This window comes from Pteropus alecto, unplaced genomic scaffold, assembly GCF_000325575.1.
Source record: "Pteropus alecto unplaced genomic scaffold, ASM32557v1 scaffold215, whole genome shotgun sequence".
NCBI classification, from domain to species: domain Eukaryota; kingdom Metazoa; phylum Chordata; class Mammalia; order Chiroptera; family Pteropodidae; genus Pteropus; species Pteropus alecto.
Window position 1 is genome coordinate 743,045 of NW_006436287.1, and position 20,644 is coordinate 763,688.

Genomic DNA, 20,644 nt, shown 5'->3' on the forward strand with positions numbered 1-20,644 from the left:
TTGCACAGGTACCAGGGTCTTATGGTATTTTCACTTAGCTTCCCAATTCCTTCCAGAAAAACCTTCCAGCTTTACCTCTTACTACCCTAAGAGTGACATTTGAACTCCCTGCCCCCACAGTCTCTTCTCATTTTCTTGGCACAGTGCTGGAGGCTCAAAGCAAGGCAGAACAAGAGGGGCCTGTGTCCATTGACATTCCTACCTCTGGAGACTCCATGGTAGCTGCACCATGTTGAATGACTGTCAGCCAACATGGGGATGGGTGGGCATCATGGTAGGTGCCACAGGCAGCTATCTCCTCCTGTGGACCTCTCTTGCCCTTTTTGGGTATGGTCACTACAGGGGCTACTACAGGGGCATTGCTGGGAGCTGTCAGGAGGGTTGGAAGCTGGTGGCATGAATTTAGATCCTGGGCCTTTAAGCAAATGCTCAGAAAGAATCCTCTTATCCAGTGCTAAATACCAAATGAATCAGCCTCTGGATAGTTGCCATCCCCCTGCCCACTGCCAAATTTCCTGGCAAAGCAGAGGATGTCTGGGGGCTGCCTCACTTGGCTGGCAACTGGAACCTGGAACCACCTTGTGATCCTGTTCCAGCCCCCAATGCCAGGATGAGCCCTGATGCTCATCAGTCTACTAATTGCCCTTTAGGGGAGACAGACAGAGATGGGCCTCAGTGCATCTCCCCACCCCTAGACTTTTATTTGGCCATATTGGATTTAAGAAGAGATGTTGTCCTTACACTTTGATGATGCGGGTCGCTCCCACTGTGCCCCTTCCCTGCTTCCTTCCCTGCCCCAGCACTTGCCCTCTCCACAGCAGATGTCAACTCAAGCAGACATTTCTGAGAACAACCAAATCTGAGAAGAAAAAGAAGACTCTACACCTTAGTGATTGTTAACATATTCTGGAGCCAGGACCATGTGGCTCAGCCCACACGTTGGCAGATGAGTCTGTCATTCCTACCAGGTGAGTCAGCAGAGATGGAACATTCATTTATTTGGGCAAATGTGTCATGTTAAAGTCATTCTGAGAAGCCCAGCATGCAGTGGTCCACCCTGGTGGCAGGGAGGAGAAGGGCCGATGAAGGCAAAGAGGAAGAGGTGGCAGGCTGGACTTCCCGGATGCGTGGAGGAGGGCATGCCTGAGGACACACGGAGGGGCAAAGCAGAGTCAGGACAGTTTCCAGAGACTTGGTTTTATTGTGCATTTTTTTTTTCCTCATTGAGATGCCATAAACTATGTGGGCAGAGCCGCTGGGTGGGAAGCTGGATGTTGGGAAAAGCCATCTCTCAAGGTGTGTCCTCTCGTGGGTCTCACTCCATGGCCTGCCTCAGGTCCTTCAGAGATCCCCAAGAAGTCAGGCCTGTAGGGCAGGGGGCTGTCTGAGGATCAGGCACCAGTCAGCTAGGGTGGCACTGACTGGGAGGGAAGGAAAAGCCTCCTGAAGAAACACTTGAGCCAAACTGCACAGCTCTGGGGCTCCCTCTGGCCTGCCTTGCTGCCTCCGGAGTTCCAGAAGCTCTTAGAAACTTGGGACAGCCAGGGAGGGGACTTTTCCTACTCTACCGCCCTTTCAACTGCTGGTTGAGGCAGTGAGGGACAGTAGGCTCCGATTTTTAGCATTCTCAGGTAGGGAGGTATGATGGACCCTTCCTCTACCTTGCTTCTCCAACCCTCTATTAGCACTGTTCCCCAGGCAGAATCTGCATTTCCACTGGACCATGCCTCTGGCCCAAGGCCCCTAGGGGACTTCTGCAGTGGTAAGAGGACAGCTTTTTTGCTGTGGCAGAGAATGCTTCTGGAGATGCTCAGTACTCCTCTCATGTGATGGACCACAATTGCTTAGTGGTGCCCTCACATCCAAGGTCTTTGGGTGCCTCCTTGCCTGCTTGGAGACTCACTAGACCCAAACATACCCCACCTCTCTCCTCATCATGGTCTCTCCCAGGCTTCTAGTCCCGGTGGGCAAGGATGACTCCCTCAGCAACTGGTACTTCTCCATCTTACAACCCCTCACATGCCCTCACTCTCCATCAGGTCCCCAATACTGGCTTCCCTTTTTCACAAACTCCCACAGAAAAGGATGGATAAGCCCTAAATAAACCAGACAGAAGCAGCTCTGGAACAAAGAGGACAAAAAGCCAGTAGCGTGAGGAGAGAATGTGAGGTGGCAGTGGGGGAGTGGGTAGATAATGGCATGCAGCACTGGAATTCCTTATGAGGGGTGGGGTCCCCATTTCCCCCCAAGATGTATAAGGGATTGGAGGAGGGGGGCAGCCGACTCAAGAGAAGTAGGATCTCGGGACCGGGCCTTGTGGCTTCCTGTGTCTTTTGTGGGTCCAACCAATCACAGGGAGATGAAATCCATAGCTTGCAAGAGGGGCAGGGAGAGCAGGGGCAGCAGCAACCACGAGGTGTTCTGGGTCAGCAGGCTTATGCCTCCACACTTGACCAGTTTATCTGTGGAGAGAGAATGGGGTAAAGGGGTAGGGCAGGAATGAAGAAAGACCAGGACTCAGCCACAAGCACTGAGCAAGGGCACATGGGGAAGCTGGCGCCATGATATCTTGGCTGGAACCAGGGCCAACTTGGTCTAATAGAACCATTTTTCCCATTTGCGGGTTCCTGAGCCCTTGAACAAACACCATATTAAATCTTTACTAAGCATCCTCACAAGAAAACTGTGGGTGAGGTAGCTGGCAACAACCCTGTTTTCCAGGTGAGGAGAAGGAGCGCTGGGGAGATCAAGTGATTTGCCCGCAGTCATGGTGGAAGCCTCTGCTACACCACTCTGCCTGTCTGACTGTCCCCTTAGCCTTTCCCCCCATTTACACTGAAGGCAGTGATTACTCAGGGCACAGGCAGCAGTTGGGGGAAGGGGAGGGAGGTTATAGGGCCCCTCTCCTCTCTGGCCCAGCCAAGGGGACTGCTTGCTGTCCTAGGCAGCCCATTTCTCCCCAGCCTGCCTCTCCCAGCTTACTTGGACTTGCTGTAGGCTAGCCTCACCTCTGAACACAGAAACAGTCTTGTTGTAGGAGGTAGGGTGCTGGCTAGAGAGGCGAAGTTCGCATGTGTATACTCCCTCGTCCTTGGTGGTGAAGCTGGATAAGTAGAGGACCTTGATGTTGTACTTGCTGGTGAAGTTGGTCCGGGAGCGGTATGTGTGTTCAGGCACCCCCACGGTGCCAAAAAGCACGTGCTTCTTTGAATCACGGGTCAGGCTGAACTCGTACTGGATAGGTATAGTGGTGGTATTCTCATGGCGGCAGTCCAGACGAAGGCTCTGGTCCACGAGGCAGGCCGTCAGGCTGGTCACCTTCTGCCCACTGGCTACCTGCAAGACTGGCACAAGCAGTGCCTCTCTGAATTGGGGGGACCTGTAGAGCAGGGGGCCTTCCATCCACATTAACAGTAGAGAAGGGCCTGGCCAGGGAGAGTTCAAGGGTCTGTTCTCTGAGTGCCTCTCCCCACCCCAGAGCTCCCTGCTGCAGACCCCAGCCTCCTTCCCTCATCCCCTCTAGTCCTGGGTCCCTTAGTCGCCTCCACCTTCTGAGGTCGTGAGGAGGAAGCTAGCTTCTCTGAAGGAAAGGAAGCCAGGGTGCTTGGAATCCCAGCCCTGCCCCTTGCCCAGTACCTGTTAGCAGGAGAGCGATACCGATGGCAGGGTTCATGGTGTCAAGAGCTCAGTTCTGGATCTGAGGGTAGGAAAAGGATGAGAATCAGCCAGGAGATGAGGCAGATGTGTCCACACTTTCTTCCATATGGCCATGGCAGACATTTAAGTCATTCTCTATGCAAGTGACACTGCTGCTACTTGTTCTTTTCTCCTCAGGGAAAGCAAGAGGGGGAGGGGGAATGTACCCTCGCTTTGAGTAAGTGACTTTAACTTTACCTAATTTCTTTTCCCTTCAGGAAGGTAGGGACTTCCTATTTGTAATTGTAAAGTACATGTAACACAAAATTTATCATCTTAACCATTTTTAAGTGTACAGTTCAGTAGTGTTAAGTTCATCTATATTGTTGCATAACCAATCTCCAGAACTCTTTTATCTTGTAATAACAGAACTCTCTACTCATTAAACAAAAACTGCCCATTCGGGGATTTCTTGTTCAGAGGAAAATCCCCAATGTCCAAACAGTTCCTGGCACATAACAAATGCTGAAAAGATATTGAATGAATGAATGAATCTGAGCTTTAGAGACCAACAGAGCTGTGATGTCATTAAGAAAACGTGACGAACATCTGGCACTTTGCTCCATAGTAAGTGGTTCACAAACTAATTTCCATCCTCTTAGTGACTGTGGTTAGCGATGATGTTGGGTGTGTGTGGCTAAGGTGCTCTGAGATAGGACAGGCTACGGGAGTGTGAGGGAAAGTGAACATATTCTTACTGAATATGTTGTCTGATTGCATAGAAACCAAGATGTTTCCAAATGTCCAGCTCTCTGGACAGGATTCCTGGGCCTGCAGTTTTCCAGTCTGGCTTCAGTAGCCTTGCTGCTTGGGCTCTCTGCCCTGTCTTTATTTTGCAGCCTAGGCTAGACCAACATCCTGGCGAGCTGACCAAGCCTGTCTACAGCCTACAGTGGTGCTTGCAGGCGTGCAGCTGTGAGTGTGAGCCCCGGTGCGCATGGTGGGCCTCTGCTCTGTCCAGGGTCCCCAGCGTTGTCCTGTGGCAGAGCGGTCTGGAGTCCCACTGAGACTGCGGCTACAATTAATACTGTCTCTGACCCTTGCCTAGAGGGACCTGGGCTTGCTATTGGAGAAGAAAGAGGGGTCAGTGAAATGTGTTTCTGGCTTTGATTCTCAGACACTGAATTACAGAGGAGTGCTGCGAGTTTGGGATCTAAAACGGAAGTGGCTGCTACAACTAGAAAGGGAAAAGGGGCTAGAGCTGAAGGGGGATGTAGAGCCAAAGGGAAGGTTAGAGAGCGGTAGGGGAGGCACAGCCTGTTTTCATCTCCTATGTGCTTTGCCTTCGCAGACCAGAACCAAGAGAAGCTCTGCACTCCCTCCCTCTTTAGCCCCTGTTCGACTAGCCCCACCCTTATTCCTTTTCCGTATTGCAATCTTCTCCTTTCTCTATTGAGGTCCCCCTTCCCCCTCTCTCATCATTTTCCAGTTCTCCCCTCCCCGGTCTGTCTGCCTTCCTCCCAGTCTCCACCCGCGGCACTGCGGTTTCCCATTCTTCAATGCCCCGCACCCAGCTCATCAGCTTGCCATTCTCTGTTCTCCCCCTGCCCCAACTTCAACGCCCCTCCCCCCACCTTTGCAAGCTGGGTCTGGGGACGTCTGGGTGGTGAGCGGAACCCAAGGCTGTCCTTGGCGCCCCTTCTCCCGGTTCTCCTCCATTGCCCCAGCTCCAGGCAACCATCCCCGCAGCAGACGAAAGCCCTGGACGCCCTCCTCAAAAGGTGAGGTGCAGCGAGGCCCCCGGCCTGTGACAACTGAGACCCGCTCCCGCCTCTGCCTGGGCTGACCCCTCCCCAAGCACTGCGTGGCTCTTTCCCAGGGCGCCCTCAGACCGTTTCTCGAAGCCTCGGATTGGGAGGGCTTGCATGGGCACCTGGAACCTCTCCCTGGATCCCGCCGTGGCTCCCACTCCCACCTGAGCTCCTGTCCTCCGCTGCTGTAGCCTCAAGGCGCGCCGCTGCCTCCAGTTGCTGCACCCTGCCCAGCGCCCGCAGTTTTCACCAGGGGTGGGGGAGGGGGAGAGGAGCGGGAGGGCCTGGGGGTGGGGTGAGGGTGGGGGCTCGGCCAATCAGAGGCTGAGGGGGAGCGAGATAGGATAGCTGGAGGAGGAGGCAGTGGCCAGTATTGGTGTGGAAGAGTGGCAGTATGCCGCAGAAGGGGGACCTTACTCTGGCTGATGAGCCTGGCCAGGGAACCCGCGGATCAGGGTGGGGCAGCTCAGGGGCTGCCTCCCAGAGCCCCGCAATGATTACCCCCCTTTTAAGGATTTAACCCTTTCTTCTGGCCAAGGCTTTCGAATCCTGTGGGAAAACCAAGGGATGAGGAGTGGAGGATGGAGGCCCGCAACAGTCCCCTTGAGCAGTGCGCTTGCTTCTTCGTTCTCGTTTCAGCTAGAGCTCATCTCCTCTGGAGGCCCCTCACAGTGAGAGGTTTGGGAATTGGAATTTTCCAGGCTTTCTCCAAAGGAAGGTGGTAGGTCCCCACCCCGCTCCTTCTTTTACATTGGAGCAGCCCTTTGGAAGCAAGGCAGGCACTGCTCCCAGTTTTTCCTGGTCCCCAGCCCTGCCCCACCCCCTCCTCTGTAGACTCCTCAGCCCTTCAAGGGCTTTCTGCTCTGGGGCACTCCGTCTCAGTTCCTGGGCTGGCACCTCTCAGCGCCGACAGCTAGAAGGTTTTGCTTCGTGATTTCTTGTACTCCAAGTCCCTACACTATGTGTGCTCCATCTTCAGACAAGGGAAGGAGTGCTGCTTTTTACCAAACACTGTGCTAGGCATGCTGTTCGCGCTCACGTTAACCCCTTTCTCAGAGAATCTGCTGGGTTCATCCCATCTCACTCCCACCCCATTTCATAGCTAGTAAGTGGGAGAGCTGGTCAGTCTACTTGGGCTGTGGAACTCCCAAGTCTTCAGTGCTGAGCCACTCCACTGCTGTATCCCAGCCCAGAGGGAGGGGAAATTATGGAACTGTGGGACTGAGGAGTAGATGGGACCAACTAGAAAGGAGACCAAGCTTTTAATTTCCTGGGGCACACGTCCTAGCTCCGTCAACTTGATGTCACCAGTTCTTGTTTTTTTTTTTTTTTTTATTGCCAATACTGATGACTTGTCTCTCTCACCCACAGGTAAGGTGAACTTTTTTGAACAATGGATTTTTTTGATTGATTTGCATTCTCATGGCCACTGTGTGAATTCTGGTCAGGACATCCTGTGGGCTGATGCTGCCTTCCTGCAGTCTGCCTGTCCATTCTCATATTTCCTCATAGAAGTCAGCCCTGGCAGCTTTGCTGCAGTTTCCATTACTGTAATGCTACCATTGGAAGCCAAATGCGGGCTAGCAAGTGCGAGATTGACTTCCCTCTCCCACCCTTGGAGATTAGATGGCTTCCAGCACTTGAGAGTGATGGAACTTGTTAACTTAAGAAGGAGCCTCATGGGTGGTCAAGTCCAGAGGCCATTCGTTCTGGTAAACAACAGAAGCTCTGGGGTACTTTATGAAAAATGCAGTTGCCCTGCCCACCTGGGATCTCCCTAGTCTAGCAGTAGAGCTGCCTGAGTCTGCACTTCTCACAGCTCTCCAGAATCTGGGGACTGCAGAACACTGGTCTGGTAAGACTGTCCTCTTCACAGATCAGGTAACTGGGCTTCTCATTTTCTGTAGGGTAATTTTTGAGGCCCTGGATGTCCTGGACCCTGGCTGCCATCATCCACCACCACCTCATCTTTCTCATTCATCTTCCTGCATTCCAGACACTCTGGCCTCCTCCCTGTCACTCCATGCAGTGTTTTTATTTTTACTTTTATTTTTTAAATTTTTTTCCTGCTTAACAGCTTTCTGATTCTAAGTCCAGGGATTGATCTTATCGGAACACAGTTGCTTTAGCTTGGAGCCTAATCCTCCTCCTTTCTCTGTCTCTGTCTCTGTCTCTGTCTCTGTCTCATAATGACTTTACTGAGATACAACTCACATAGCTCTCTCTCTGCTCTGTCTCTGTATCTCTCTCTCTCTCTCTCTCTCTTACACACACACACACACACACATACACACACAGGAACTGGAGAGTTCCCTTTTTTTTTTTTTTGACAGGACATGGGTATACCCAAAGACCCTTTAATTACAGGAGATACCTGGACACTGGCTGGCTGAGACCCTGTGCTCTGTTTCCTACTCTATAGCCCAGTCTCAGAGTGTTGCTAGGTAGAAGGCCTAGCTATGCTATTTTGATAAGAGTATGAGAACCTGGCCTACTTTCTGGGTCCCCAAGCACTTTAGGAAGGGAGGGGAGTGTGGACTCTAGAGCAGCGGTCCCCAACCTTTTTGGCACCAGAGACTGGTGCTCCTATGAGGATCTAATGCCTGATGATCTGAAGTGAAGCTGAGGTGGTGATGTTAGTGCTGGGGAGTGGCTACTAATACATATGAAGCTTTGTTCGCTTGCCTGCTGTTCACTTCCTGCTGTGCAGCCTGGTTCCTTACAGGCCACAGACCAGCGCTAGCCCAAGGCCCATGGCCTCTTGCTCTAGAGGGAGTGGCAGTTGTTTTTCTGCTTAAGCAAGGTCTCCAGCTGGATGGAGTTAATGGCTCAAAAGAGATGTTCTAGGAACAAGGGTGGTGAAGGGGAGGAGATTTAAAAACTCCCATTTACTAATGGGATAGAATAAAAATGCTGCAAACAGGAAGGGTTTAGAAGCATCTAGCCAAGGCAAGATTTCCTAACAAACTGCGGCTGCCCTATTGGTCCCACAGATCTTTCTTCTCCCACCATCCCCAGTTGAGACACATGGGATAAAAACTCCTCTAAAAATGCACATTTCTTTAGGATGACTAAAGAAATACTTACTACCCATTTACTCTTCTTATTCACTGATTTTATCAGATTGTCTTTATAGAATCACTGAGGTGGCAGAAAACATCTTATCATTTTAGAGCTGGAAACTGAGGCCCAAGAAAGCTAATGATTTGTTAAAGGCTAGATTGCAGATCTCCTGACTCTTTGTACCATGATTTCTACTGCTCCCAGGGTGGATCTTCAGATACCTATTAGACTGGATTCACTGGTCCATGGTAAAATAAGAAAAACAAGGACAATGTGGGATACTCTGAACAGAAATCAGATTGCTACCTTGTTCTGATTGCTTCCTCTTCACTTTGTTGATGAGGGGAGATTCCCATTCTAGAGTTTTCAATTTGGCTGAACAGATGATATTTGACACAGGACAGATGAAATCAACAGTGGTTTATTAGTTACATACACTGACAGCTCAGAGGAAGACACCACATGCCATGCAAGACCACATAGGAGTTGCACTTGAGAACAGAATGGACAACTATGAGTTGCGGGAGGCAGGCTTTGTAGTATCAAAAAGGCAGGCCTGTTTCCCATGGGAAGATGTGATGGGCTTGTTTGAATAATTCTGTGGGCTGGCAGGGAACTGAAGCCTGCTAGTAAGGGATAAACAGGAACTATGCCTAGTCCCCATTATAAGAACAGTTGATGAGAAGAACTTTTGGTTAGGCCACTTGAAGCCCTCCCAGTTTTTCAGGTGTTAAGATAGCCCACACTATTGAGTTTTAATTTTGGGCTAATTGAGGACTTATGCCACATACCTCTCCTTCCTTGGGAAGGCCTATACTTTCATTCTAAGGTTATACCTTTCTGCTGTTTGGAAGTGGTGGTGGTAGATGGTATGTGTGTTTTTAATGTTCTTAGTAGGCAAAAAATTGATAACCTTCTGTGGATCCTTATACTTTTTTTGGAAATGTGACTAGTCTATGGAATTAAAAAATCTTGGAACCACTGCTCTATGCTCTGTGCCTCCCCTAATCTCTAGCTAATGTCACCTCTGAGTGAAGTCGCTCCCTGAGTGAGGTCACTCCCTGAAGAACCTCATGTGTAGTTATAGAGTATGACAAATATAAATGTTATCTCTTAGAATGCAGGGTTGAGGATGAGAGGACAAAGCACCAATGGAGATATAATTTTCAGCATTTAAGGACTTTATTCATGGATGTTTAATTAATCAAATAATTAAAAGACATCATTGTTCTAGGCACAATGTTCTTAGCATAGGGCTAGACCTTGAGAATACAAAGATCAATAGAACATAATCTTTGCCTTCAGAGGCTTGTCCAGTGGGGGAGACAGAAATGGTATATAGATAATTAGAAAACAACAGGGTTGTCTATGGCCATGCCACCCTGAACACGCCAGATCCCATCTGATCTCAGAAGCTAAGCAAGGTTGGGCCTGGTTAGTACTTGGATGGGAGACTACCTAGGAAGACCAGGTGCTGTAGGCGTAACCCCCCAACCCCCCAAAACAAAAAAACAGCAGGATAAGAGCAGAAGTAAAGATGTGTATAGAGTATTGTGGGAGCCCAAAGGAGGCACAATTGATGACCCAGTCTGTTAGAGAGGACATGGAGGAAGTGAAGCATGAACTGAGTCTTTAAAGATGAATAGGAGTTTGCCAGGTATGGTAGATTGTTACATTAATGGTCTCTAATGAATCCTGGTATCTGTGCCCTTTATGTGACTGCCCTTCCACACCGATTCTGGGCTTGGCCATGTGCCTTGCTTTTGCCAGTGGGCTATCAGCAAATGTGATGGAAGCAGAAGCTTGGTAAGGGTTTGTACTTTAGGACTTGCCTTCTTGGAATTCAGTTGCCATGTGAGGAAGTTTGAGCTAGCCACATGGAAAACTGAGGAGCTTCAGTTTATATCAACCAGTATTTGAAATTAGCTAGTCCCCAGTTCACCTGCCAGGGGGTCACAAAAGCATGTGTAACCCCAACTGATGTAACAGAGCAGAAATGAACCATTCCAGATAAGCTTACTATGGTGATTCTAAAACCTGAGTGCAAATTCTTTAATATTTCATTTGTGTCCCTTCTTGAATCTCAATGGGCTTGTGACTGCTTCATCCAATAGAATACTGCAGAACTGATGCTAAAAAGACTTGGCCTTAAAAAGCCATATAGCTTTGACTTTATTTGCTGGAACACTCACTCTTAGAGCCATCATGTAAGATGTCTGACTACCCTGAAGTCTCTATGCTGTAAGAAAGCCCTTAGTCACAGGGAGAAGCATTGTATAGGCACTTTGTGCAGTTCCAGGTGAACTTAGTCTTCAGAGTCATTTCAGCCCAGTCTTCAGATATGTAAATAAAGAAGAATTCAGATAATCTAAGTCCCAAGCTGTTTGTGTTGTTCCCCTAGCTTTTTGAATTTTCAAGCTGGCCCCAGATATTGTGGGACAGAGACAAGTCTGAATTCCTGACCCATAGAATCCATGAGCTTAATAATATGGTGGTTGTTTTAAGCTTTTGTTTTAGGTGATTTGTTATATAACAGTAGATACCAGATACATAAATTTGTACCTCGGTGTGTGGTGCTGTCTTAAAAACCTAAACATGTGGCATTGGCTTTGGAACTGGATGGTGAGTGAAGGCTTGAATGAAAAGCAGCTAGGAGATTTTTGTGCAGGCTGGAGGAATAGTGAACAAACTGTTAGGAGAGGCTGGAAAAGTAGTAAGGACAATGGAAGCTGGATCAAGTGTGATTCTGTTATACAATGGTGAAACAATTGGTGAAAATGTTGCTTGTGGGAATTTAGGAGAAAGAAAATGTGCTTAATGAATTTGTGGATTTGGCTGAAGAGATCTAGAGGTAGAATGTTGAAAATGCCATTGGGGTGCTTCTAGCTGGCATGGATATTGTCAGAGAGGGATGAGTTAAATAAAGAAAAGAAAACTTGTTCTTATTTCCAGTCTTTATAATATAAGGAGGAAGCAAGAGAATTAAAATGTTAATGAACCATAATCAGACACTGCAATAAACTGATTGGCCCTGCATCCAGGCCAGGAAGACTCCTTCAGAACAAAGGACGATTTCTACTGGGGTTGTTAAAAGCCCATTCCCCACACCTATGCTAGGGAAACAGGAACAACAAAGTCATTCCCTGTGGCTAAAACCATGGGGAACCTATAGATTAAAGGCTAGGAACGGACAGCATGCCCTTCACTCTACATATTTTTACCTTTTCACTGCTGCATATTCTTCCCCTTCCTCATTGTATGTCTATATCAAAGGAAATGGAAACTAGAGAATGACACATAAACTGAATTCCCTAAACACCGAGGGTCTCTCTCAATGTTTTTACTCTTGTCTCTCTCACTGTCCTGGTCACTATTGTCACTGTCCCTCTCAGTGCCTTTACTCTGTCTCTCTCTCTGCCTCTCATGCTGTCCTTACGCTCTGCCTCTGAGAGGAGACAACACTCTCTGGAGTATTACCCCTTTTCTAATAAACTGTCCTTTTGACTCTCACTTTGGCATGTGTGTTGAATTCTTTCTACACTCTCCACCAAAGGACTCTCTTCTCTCGGTGCAGGGCTTGGTCTCCCCACCAACTTGGGGAAATTTACCCTGTCCTACATCATTTCCAGCAGGCAACAGATTTTCAAAATAAGTACCAATCTAGGGGTAAAGAGTAATCAAGGGTATGACTGTAGAATCTTTGTTAAATCTTCTTAGAAGAAGATTTAAGATGGTGCCTAGTAGACCTTCTCAGTTAAACAAAAGGGTTTTTAAGAATATTAAGGATGTTGTCCTATAGCTGAAGTAGTGTCTTCTTGAAATTAATTATGTATGTGGCTTTTGGTGATTGAAGCGAACACAATAATACGGAAAACCCACAGTTTTAAAAAGTACTGTATTGGCAAAAACTGTCAGTTTGGGCTAAAAGTTTTCAAAGTATTGTATTGGCAAAAACTATCAGTTAGAAGAGGCCTCTGGGCCCCCACCTTTCTATGGGCAGTAAGCTGGCCTAAATTCACATAGGCCTTTTCTTATGGAAAAGAAAATCCTCTCAGAGCCCAGAGGGTATAACTAGAAGCCAAGGAGAACCGGGCTTATTCAAGTAATACTTCCCACCTCCAGAGTAGCATTTCCGATAACAATGGCGGGCTGGATTTCAGAATTCCTTTGCATCAGTGATTGCTTCGGGCTTCCTATTTCTTCCCTTTTTAATGGGAGCATCTATTGAGGTTATGCTGTGCCTGCTTCACCACTGTATGCTGGGCATGTGGCGGGCAGATATCTTGTCTTCTTAGTTCAGAGGTCTCTAGATCAAGAAGAGCCACACCTAGGGAGTTGTACCCCAGGGGACTCAGCCATACCCAGACCTGCTGCAGATTATGAGATCATGGACTTCGAGCTTGGTGTTGTGATTAAATACTACTTGAGTGTTTTGAGAAGGGTGGAGATATTTCACATGTGGGAAGGCTGTGCATCACTAAGACTGTGGGTAGACTGTGGCAGATTGCTGTTAATGGCCCCCCAGTGAGTCACACCTCTCCTACATTGATTTTGGGCTCAGCTATATGATATCCTTTGGCCAATGGTACTTCAGCAAATTTGTTACAGGCAGAGACTTTGTAAGTGCTTGCCCACCTAGGCTTGCTTCTTGGAACTTGGCTGCCACGTGCAGAAACTCAAGCTAGCCATGTGGAGAGAGCTGAACCGAAATGCTTTACCTGACAGCCCACCCAATTGCCAGACACTGAGTGAGCCCCTCTAGAATCATTCAGTCCCTAATCCACCTGTCATCTGACCACAAAAGCATGAAAGAGCCCAGCCAATTCCTTGTGGAGCATAGATGAGCCATCCCAGCTGATCCATGACCAAAGTGCTGACTCACAGAATTGTTGTTGCCTTCAGTTGCTAGCCTGAGTGGTTTGTTTTACAACAATAGATAAATAAACCAGGTGAAGAGAAGGAAGGGCATTTAAGATAGAGGAGACAACATGAAAAAAGGAATAGGAAAAAAAGCAAAGCAAAGTGGATATTGGAAAATACAGGCAATTTGGGGTTGCTCAAGGCAGTGAGTATTGAGAGGGGACACTGGAGAAATGGGGAAGAGCCAGTTGAGGAAGCCCTTGTCTGTTTGGATTTGGGTAGTGGGAAGTCAGCAAAAGTTTACAGGAAGGGTGTGAAATGCTCAGATAGATGCATTCCTTAGAATAACTGTGGAGGCAGTGCGGGGGATGAACATAGGGCCACATGAACTCTGTGTTGCCCAGGTGGTTCTTTACTCTTGTAGTATTCAGAGCAGTTGTGAGGAGGTAGAAGGCAGCTTCTGGGGAAACAGGTGGTATGATAAACTCTTCCTTGAAGTCAGGGTCCATATTTATCTTATTTACTGCTGTATCCCCAGGGTCTCCTGGTCCTGGCACAAGGTAGATTCTAAGTAAATATTTTCGAGTGAACATAAGAAATAATAAGAGCAAGTATTGTAGGTACTGCCCATGAGGCAAAAAAGGAGAGAAGTCCAAGGACGGTTTGAGAGAAAGCAGTGGTTTTTCTGGAAAGAAGAAGAAAGGCATTCCCAACAGAGGCAATCTCAGAAGCAAAGGTGTGGAGTGGGAAGTATGTTTGGGGAACTGCACATTCTGAAGTTCCATGGAGTGGTTTGAGCACGGAGTTGGGGGGTGGGGTGGGGTGGTGGTGCCTGAGATGCAGGTATAGAGGGAGAAGAGGCCAGATCACAAAAGACTGGATTTATAAGGCTAAAGATTTTAGACTTTATTCTGTAAGCAGTGGGGAGCCATGGAAGGCTCTAAAGCAGGGAGAAGTGTGATGAGACTCGCATTTTAGAGAGATGAGTGGAAACTAAGGGAATAGTGTGGGATTGGAAGGACGCATAGGAGTGGATGCAGAGCAACTGGGAGCATAGGTAGTTCAGCTGAGGGGATGAAGTCCTGAAATTCTGCTCTTGCTCCAGAAACAGTGGAGATGGAGGAGTTGGGACAGATAAGGGAGACCTATATCAGAAAATTCACAGTACATAGGCCCTTCCTGGATGTGTTTGGTGAAGTGTCACCAGAACTCCCAGGTTTCTGGAGTGGCTGCTTTGAAGGATGAGAAGAGATGAGGTGGCTTTGGGGTGATAAATCACAAGTTCAGTGTTGGCCATGTTAAGCTTGAGATACCTCTGGGACACGCACATGAAGAGGTCCAGGCTGGGGCTGAGAAGCAAGATCTGAGTGGAAGACGATATCTGGTTGGTGTTGGCAAATAGGTGGTAATGAGCATACAGGGAGCATTGTAGGCCTGGAACCCAGGACAGGACCTGAAAGAGCACCGATATTTAATAGAATAGCAGCAGCAAAGGAGTATGAAGAGAACCAGAGGGATTGTCGAACCAGGACAGAGCCACACCCTGGAAATGGGCAAGTTTCAGTGAAGAGTGGTCAGTGGTGTCAAGCAAAGACTAAAATGTATGCCATCAGATTTAGCAACAAGGAGGTCACCTGATAAGGACAGTTCAGAAGTGGGTGGGAGCTGAAGCATGAGCTCATTGTTTAAAAATATAGGTTTTGTTATTATTTAGGTATGGCAAGGCCAACAGATCGGGAGATGATTGCCATATTATATTTATAGGTTCCAAGAGGAAGGGGCACACCACCCATGGGGATCCAGACTGGGAAGCACCAGGGTTGGTGAGAAGGCAGAGAAAGAAAGGGAAGTTGTAGTCAAGAGCTTTTATTGTGGTTTCCGAGGGAAGAAATGGATGAGGCACGGTCAACAGATTTTGGATTGGCTAGTCTGAATAATTTTGGCAGGCTCTGATTGTCTCCAGTTGCCCTGGGATGATTAGAGTAGGTGGCTAGTGGCCTGGAGTGTGAATGCCTAATAAGGGAGATGGTTGAGGGTGTTTGATGGTTGAGTACCCTAAAATCTGATTGGTTAATTAAATTAGATTGGTTGAATTAGATTGGTTGGCTTGCATTTGAAAGGTGCATTTGTGGGTGAGTGGTTTCCTGTCTCTAGGAATTGGCTAACCCTGGGAGAGGCAGTCATCCCAGACATTAAAGCATCAGAATATAGAAAATAAAAGCTGGTTAATATAGACATGATTGGGGAATGAGTAGGAAGAGAAGACTGAAGATGTAAAGCAGAGGATCCTTATAAGCAAGGGGCTGCTTATGGGCTTCCTCTTCTTTTGAGCATGGTTAGAAGTGGAGAGGTAGGTTGCTGACTTTTCTCAGGGTAGTTGAGAGAGGGCTAGCATCACTAATTAAGGTCAAGACCTGCCTTCTGGTAAGATCTTGCTGCTGCCTGTCTACTGGGCAGCCGCATCTGGCAAAGATGCTCAATGGCATGGGCTATCAGGCTGCTCAGGCTTCTAGCCTAAGTCTCAGGGTTTTGGCTTGTCTGAGCTCTGCTCTTCCTAGTCTGTATAAAGTCCAGGGAGGGCCAGAAAGGGCTGTCTGAGAGGGGAGAATAGCCCTCTGAGTCCTAAGTCTCTCCAGTAAAGTGGAAACAAATTAATTTTTTTGCAGGTATAGCTGTGCCCAGGGATAAAGAAGACTCATCCCTGTGGAATGTGAGCAGAGTTAGCATTTTTTTATTGGCCTTTGGGGGAAAAAAATAGAGGCAGAGATCCCATAACTGTCTGAGACCACATCCACCTCAACTTTCCAGAGTCAGGACCCATCTCAAGCAAAATTGCTTTGTAAGCAAGTTGTTGCCTCCTGATTTACAAGCTCATCATATCCCTAATGTCTTCTGAAGATGCTGACAATTACCCAACACCCCTTGCTAGCTGGCATCAGCCAATAGAACTGTAGCATGTAAATGAAGTATCCTGCTGTTGCTCTGGGTCAGGCTACTCCAAAGTGAGGGAAAATCCATTTTTAGAATGGAGAAAAGGAAACAAATCTGAAATATTTTGTTTATGGTGGAGGTATTTCTGCTGATTGCTGGCAGGAAGGAAAGGAGGAGAATGTTGATGGAGAATGTTCAAAAAGTGCATTGTGTAGGAATGCATGTGTTTCAGCTTCTCTGGGTGAGAGCATGGGGTGTGGTCTAGGAGTCCATGTGATGGTGAGTCCGTGTGTGTGTGTGTGTGTGCACGTGAGTGTGTCAGAGGGTAGGGGAGGTGGCTTGAGCTATCTGCTTACCCAGGTCCACCTCATGGTTAGAAGTGGAGAGGGACCCTCTCTTCAGTTTGCCTAGGCAGATCTTTGTATAGCTAAGAGCTATTGGAGGAATGGGCAGACCTGGGGGGAGTGACTCCAAGCATGAAATCTTTCTTAGGGCAAATCCTGGAAATCATCTTCTCTTGACTTCACCTACATCCCACGTCATTTATCCAAGTTTGAATTCTACCTATAAAATGCTTCTTGGGAGCCAGCTCTTCCTCTCCATCCTCATCGACACAGTCCTACCCCTAGTACTCATTTTCTCTCTCTCTATTTTTTTAGAGTCAAAAAGAAAATTTAGTAGAAAAGGGATAACACTCCATAGACAGAGTATGGTCTCCTCTCAGAGGCAGAGTGAGAAGGACTAAGAGACAAGGACAGTGAGAGAGACAGAGTAAAGAGTACTGAGAGAAAGAAGGTGAGATGATGGATCCTGAGTGTTTGAGGAATTTAGTTTATTATCATTCTTTAGTTCCTGTGAGTTATAGTTTAAAAGACTTTGTTAACCCATTCTTTTGATATGGACATACAGTGAGGAAGGGGAAGAGTATGTGGTGTGAAAAGGTAAGAATATGTAGAGTGAAAGGCCTGTTGGCAGTTCCCAGACTTTAATACCTAGGTTCCCTGTGGTTTTAGCCATAGAGAATGAATGATTTTATTTTGTGTAGGGCAATCACTTAAAGACTCTTGATTTTCTTGTTTCCCCTTCACAGGTGTGGGAAATGGGTTGTTCTCAATCTCAGTAGAGATCTTCCTTTATTCCACAGGTGTCCTCCTGGCCTGGCTGCAGGGCTGATCAGCATATTGCAGTCTCTGAATGTAGCTTGATTTAACATTTTTAATTCTCTTGCCGCCTCCCTATATTATCCTCAGAGTTTATTCTCTTTTTCTTAAGGGGATGAAGGTCAGTCTTCTGTAACTTCTTCAAAGCTAAGATAAGGCTGTAGTCCCTGCCTACCAGGAATAAAAATCTCTTGAAGTCTATCCTAAGGGCCCCAGAGACAAAGAATGGTGAAATTGTTCCAGCATGTAGAAGTGGTAGAAAGCCTTGTAGCCCATCCTGTTGTAGCCGAAAGGTGCTGCACAGTTTTTTAATTTGGAATACAGACGGGGTCCCTCAGCAGGTCTTTTCTGTAATTCTGATGCTGAGTCAGAGAAGTTAGAAGAAAAGTAGGAAAAGTAGATAAGACTGGTGGACTCTTGCTCAGTTAGAGAACAAATCTCTCATGAGCCCCCTAGAAATGGCATCAACCTTTTGCCCAAAGCCAATTGATCTGAAATGTTGCAGGATACTCGGACAGAGAGATGGGACACCAAGGCAATAAGCAGGAAGTAGTGTTTATTGGTACTGGCACCGGCTCAGCGGATTCACATCCAAAGGCTGAGTCTCGATTGCAGCGGGCTTTCCCTTATATACACGTCTTATATTTCCTCATAGTAAAGTGTATTTCGATTGGTTAGTGGGCTGTAAGGGGAGTGACTGACCAGGGCCAGTGGTCTGTGCCATGTCAGCTGTATCACTGAAAAGTCCCTTACCTATTATGGGAAGGGAAGTGAACAACCTTTAACCATTATAGGAAACAGCTCGGCCTCTACTACCACAGCATGGCATAGGGAAATAAATCTCAGTTACTCTCAGATGAGAGGAGCTGTGTGCTCTTGGGTGGGACGAGTTTATGTCCTTTGGTCCCTTTGTGGTCAACCAGAAAAGATGTTGCAGGACAGGGCAAATTTCCCTGAGTGGGGGGAGACAAAGCTCTGTACTGAGAGAAGAGGGTCCTTTGGTGGAGAGTGTAGAAAGAATTCAACACACACCAAAGTGAGAGTCAAAAGGAAAGTTTATTAGAAAAGGGGTTACACTCCACAGACAGAGTGTGGTCTCCTCTCAGAGGCAGTGAGTGAGAGGGACTTAGAGAGACAAGGACAGTGAGAGGGACAGAGTAAAGAGTACTGAGAGACGGTAAGAGGGACCTCATTTCTCTTGATTGGACTATTGCAGTAGCCTGCTAGCTGGCCTCCTGCTTCCAGTCTCTTATTTCACATTCCTACCAGAGTGATTTCCCCCCTAAACCGTGTTAAAAAATTTTTTTTTGTATACCTAAAAAAATTTGTAATACATTTATGTAGTTCTTGATGAAATGATGTGAAGGAACATGGAGTAAAAAGTCCTGTCCTCTAGCTATTGGTAGAATTGTTAACATTCGTGTGTCCTTCCAGAAATATTCCATGAGTATAACAGTATTAGCAAATCTGTTCTTTTTGGGGGAGATAAGGAGTGCACATAAATGTAGTCTATTATACATTTTGTTGTACATCTTGCCTTTTTACATTGAACAATGTCTGTTGTGGATCATTCTGTATCAAAGGTTGATTTATTCTTCTATCAGTTGTATAATTCCATTTATGGTCATATTACAGTATATTTAACCAGTACCCTCTCAGTCTCAAATCCTTTTCCTAAATTGACCTCCAGTCTTTTCCACTGTGTAAATGGGATCTCCATCCACACAGTTGCTTAAGCCAAAAACCCTGTCATTGTCTATGATTACTTCATTTCCCTCACTGCCCACTTGCTTCTCCCATCCACCTTCCATATAGCTCTTTTTTGCCTACTTCTCTCCAAGCTTTTGCATTGGTACTTTTTAATTCCACAGCCCTTACAGCTGCAGCCTTCCACAGAAATAATTTCACTGCCACCACACAAAGCCTATATGATCTCTTTCATCTGGACTATTGCACTCATAAAAAGAGTGAATGGCTTATGAAGCACCTGCTTTGTGCCAGACACCATTCTAAGTGTATTACAAACGCTAGTTCCTTTTATCCTCAAAATTACCCTCAGATTAGGTGTCCTATTATTAGTCCCATTTTACAAATGAGGAAAGTGAGTCAGAGAGAAGTTCATCAACTGGTAAAAGGCTGAACTCTTCAACACTCTTTTCTACTATTCTTTGAATCTCCTAAATAATTCCCTTGCTTCTGCTTGTGCCCCTTATAGGCCAATTCTCCAAATTGAATTCCTTTTTAGATATAAAGCAGATCAAGTCCCATCCCTCTTTAAAACTTCAAATGGCTCAACATTTTCATATTTATCTTAGAACACTACTCAGATTTCTACACAAGTCTCTCTCTGCCTTACTAACATCACCTTCCTCACCAGCATCACACTCAACAGTCTCTCTTTTGGTCCCTGGGTATGTCTGGAGACATTTTCGGTTGTCACAACTGGGGCGGGGAAAGGGGCTACTGGCATCTAGTGGGAAGAGGCCAAGGTTGCTGCTATACATTCTACAATGCACAGGATAATGCCTATAGCAAGGAATTATCTGGCCCAAAATGTTGATCGTTGATAAACCCTGCTCTCAAAATCACTGCTCTGTATCTTCACATGATTCATTCATTTTCATTACTTTAGATGTTTGTTGAAAATATGGCCTCCCCAGAAATCTCTCCCTGATTCTCTTATTTAAAGGAGTACTAGCCCCACACATGTGAAATTCATTTCCTCAGTCACACTAGCTACATTTCAAAGCTCACTATTCAGTGTGGCTAATGGTTACCATGTTGGACAGTGAAGATATAAAACATTTCCATCATTGCAGAAATTTCTATTGGACTGCATTGTTCTAGAACTTGGTCACATTATATTATTATTATTTAATTTTTATTTATTTTCATAATTTAAAAAATCAATTACATGTGACATACAATTTATATTAGTTTTGGGTGTACAACCTAGTGATTAGATATTTATATAACTTACAAAGTGATCACTCCAATAAATCAAGTACCATACATAGTTATTATAGTATTATTGGCTGTATTTCCTATGCTGTATTTTACAACTCCGTGACTGTTGTTATAACTGGCAATTTGTACATCTTAATCCCTTCTCCCTATTCACCCATTCCCCCAAACTCGCTCCTCTCTGAACAACCATTAAAATCTTCTCTGAATCTATGAGTT

General features: G+C 46.6%; 1 protein-coding gene and 1 non-coding gene across 2 annotated transcripts; one reads left to right on the forward strand and one right to left on the reverse strand.

Moving 5' to 3' along the window:
* Positions 1-973: 973 nt before the first annotated feature.
* Positions 974-5,720, reverse strand: THY1 (Thy-1 cell surface antigen). The gene is made up of 4 exons (XM_006912617.3): positions 5,612-5,720; positions 3,637-3,697; positions 3,009-3,344; positions 974-2,462 (listed from the first exon to the last, which is right to left on the reverse strand). Exons 2-4 carry the CDS (start codon positions 3,671-3,673, stop codon positions 2,350-2,352), a joined length of 486 nt encoding a protein of 161 aa, XP_006912679.1. The 5' UTR covers positions 3,674-3,697; positions 5,612-5,720; the 3' UTR covers positions 974-2,349.
* A 4,154-nt stretch (positions 5,721-9,874) lies between these two features.
* LOC112480302 lies at positions 9,875-9,993 on the forward strand. Its single transcript, XR_003046548.1, has one exon. It is a non-coding gene; the product is annotated as a 5S ribosomal RNA (ribosomal RNA).
* Positions 9,994-20,644: the final 10,651 nt, after the last annotated feature.

Excerpts from the sequence above, each read along its gene's own strand:
- THY1 (XM_006912617.3), bottom strand. The coding sequence starts at position 3,673 with ATGAACCCTGCCATCGGTATCGCTCTCCTGCTAACAG. Across the intron at positions 3,345-3,636 it reads TATCGCTCTCCTGCTAACAG|TCTTGCAGGTAGCCAGTGGG; the intron begins GTACTGGGCAAG and ends TGCTTGTGCCAG. Across the intron at positions 2,463-3,008 it reads GACTGTTTCTGTGTTCAGAG|ATAAACTGGTCAAGTGTGGA; the intron begins GTGAGGCTAGCC and ends CTCTCTCCACAG.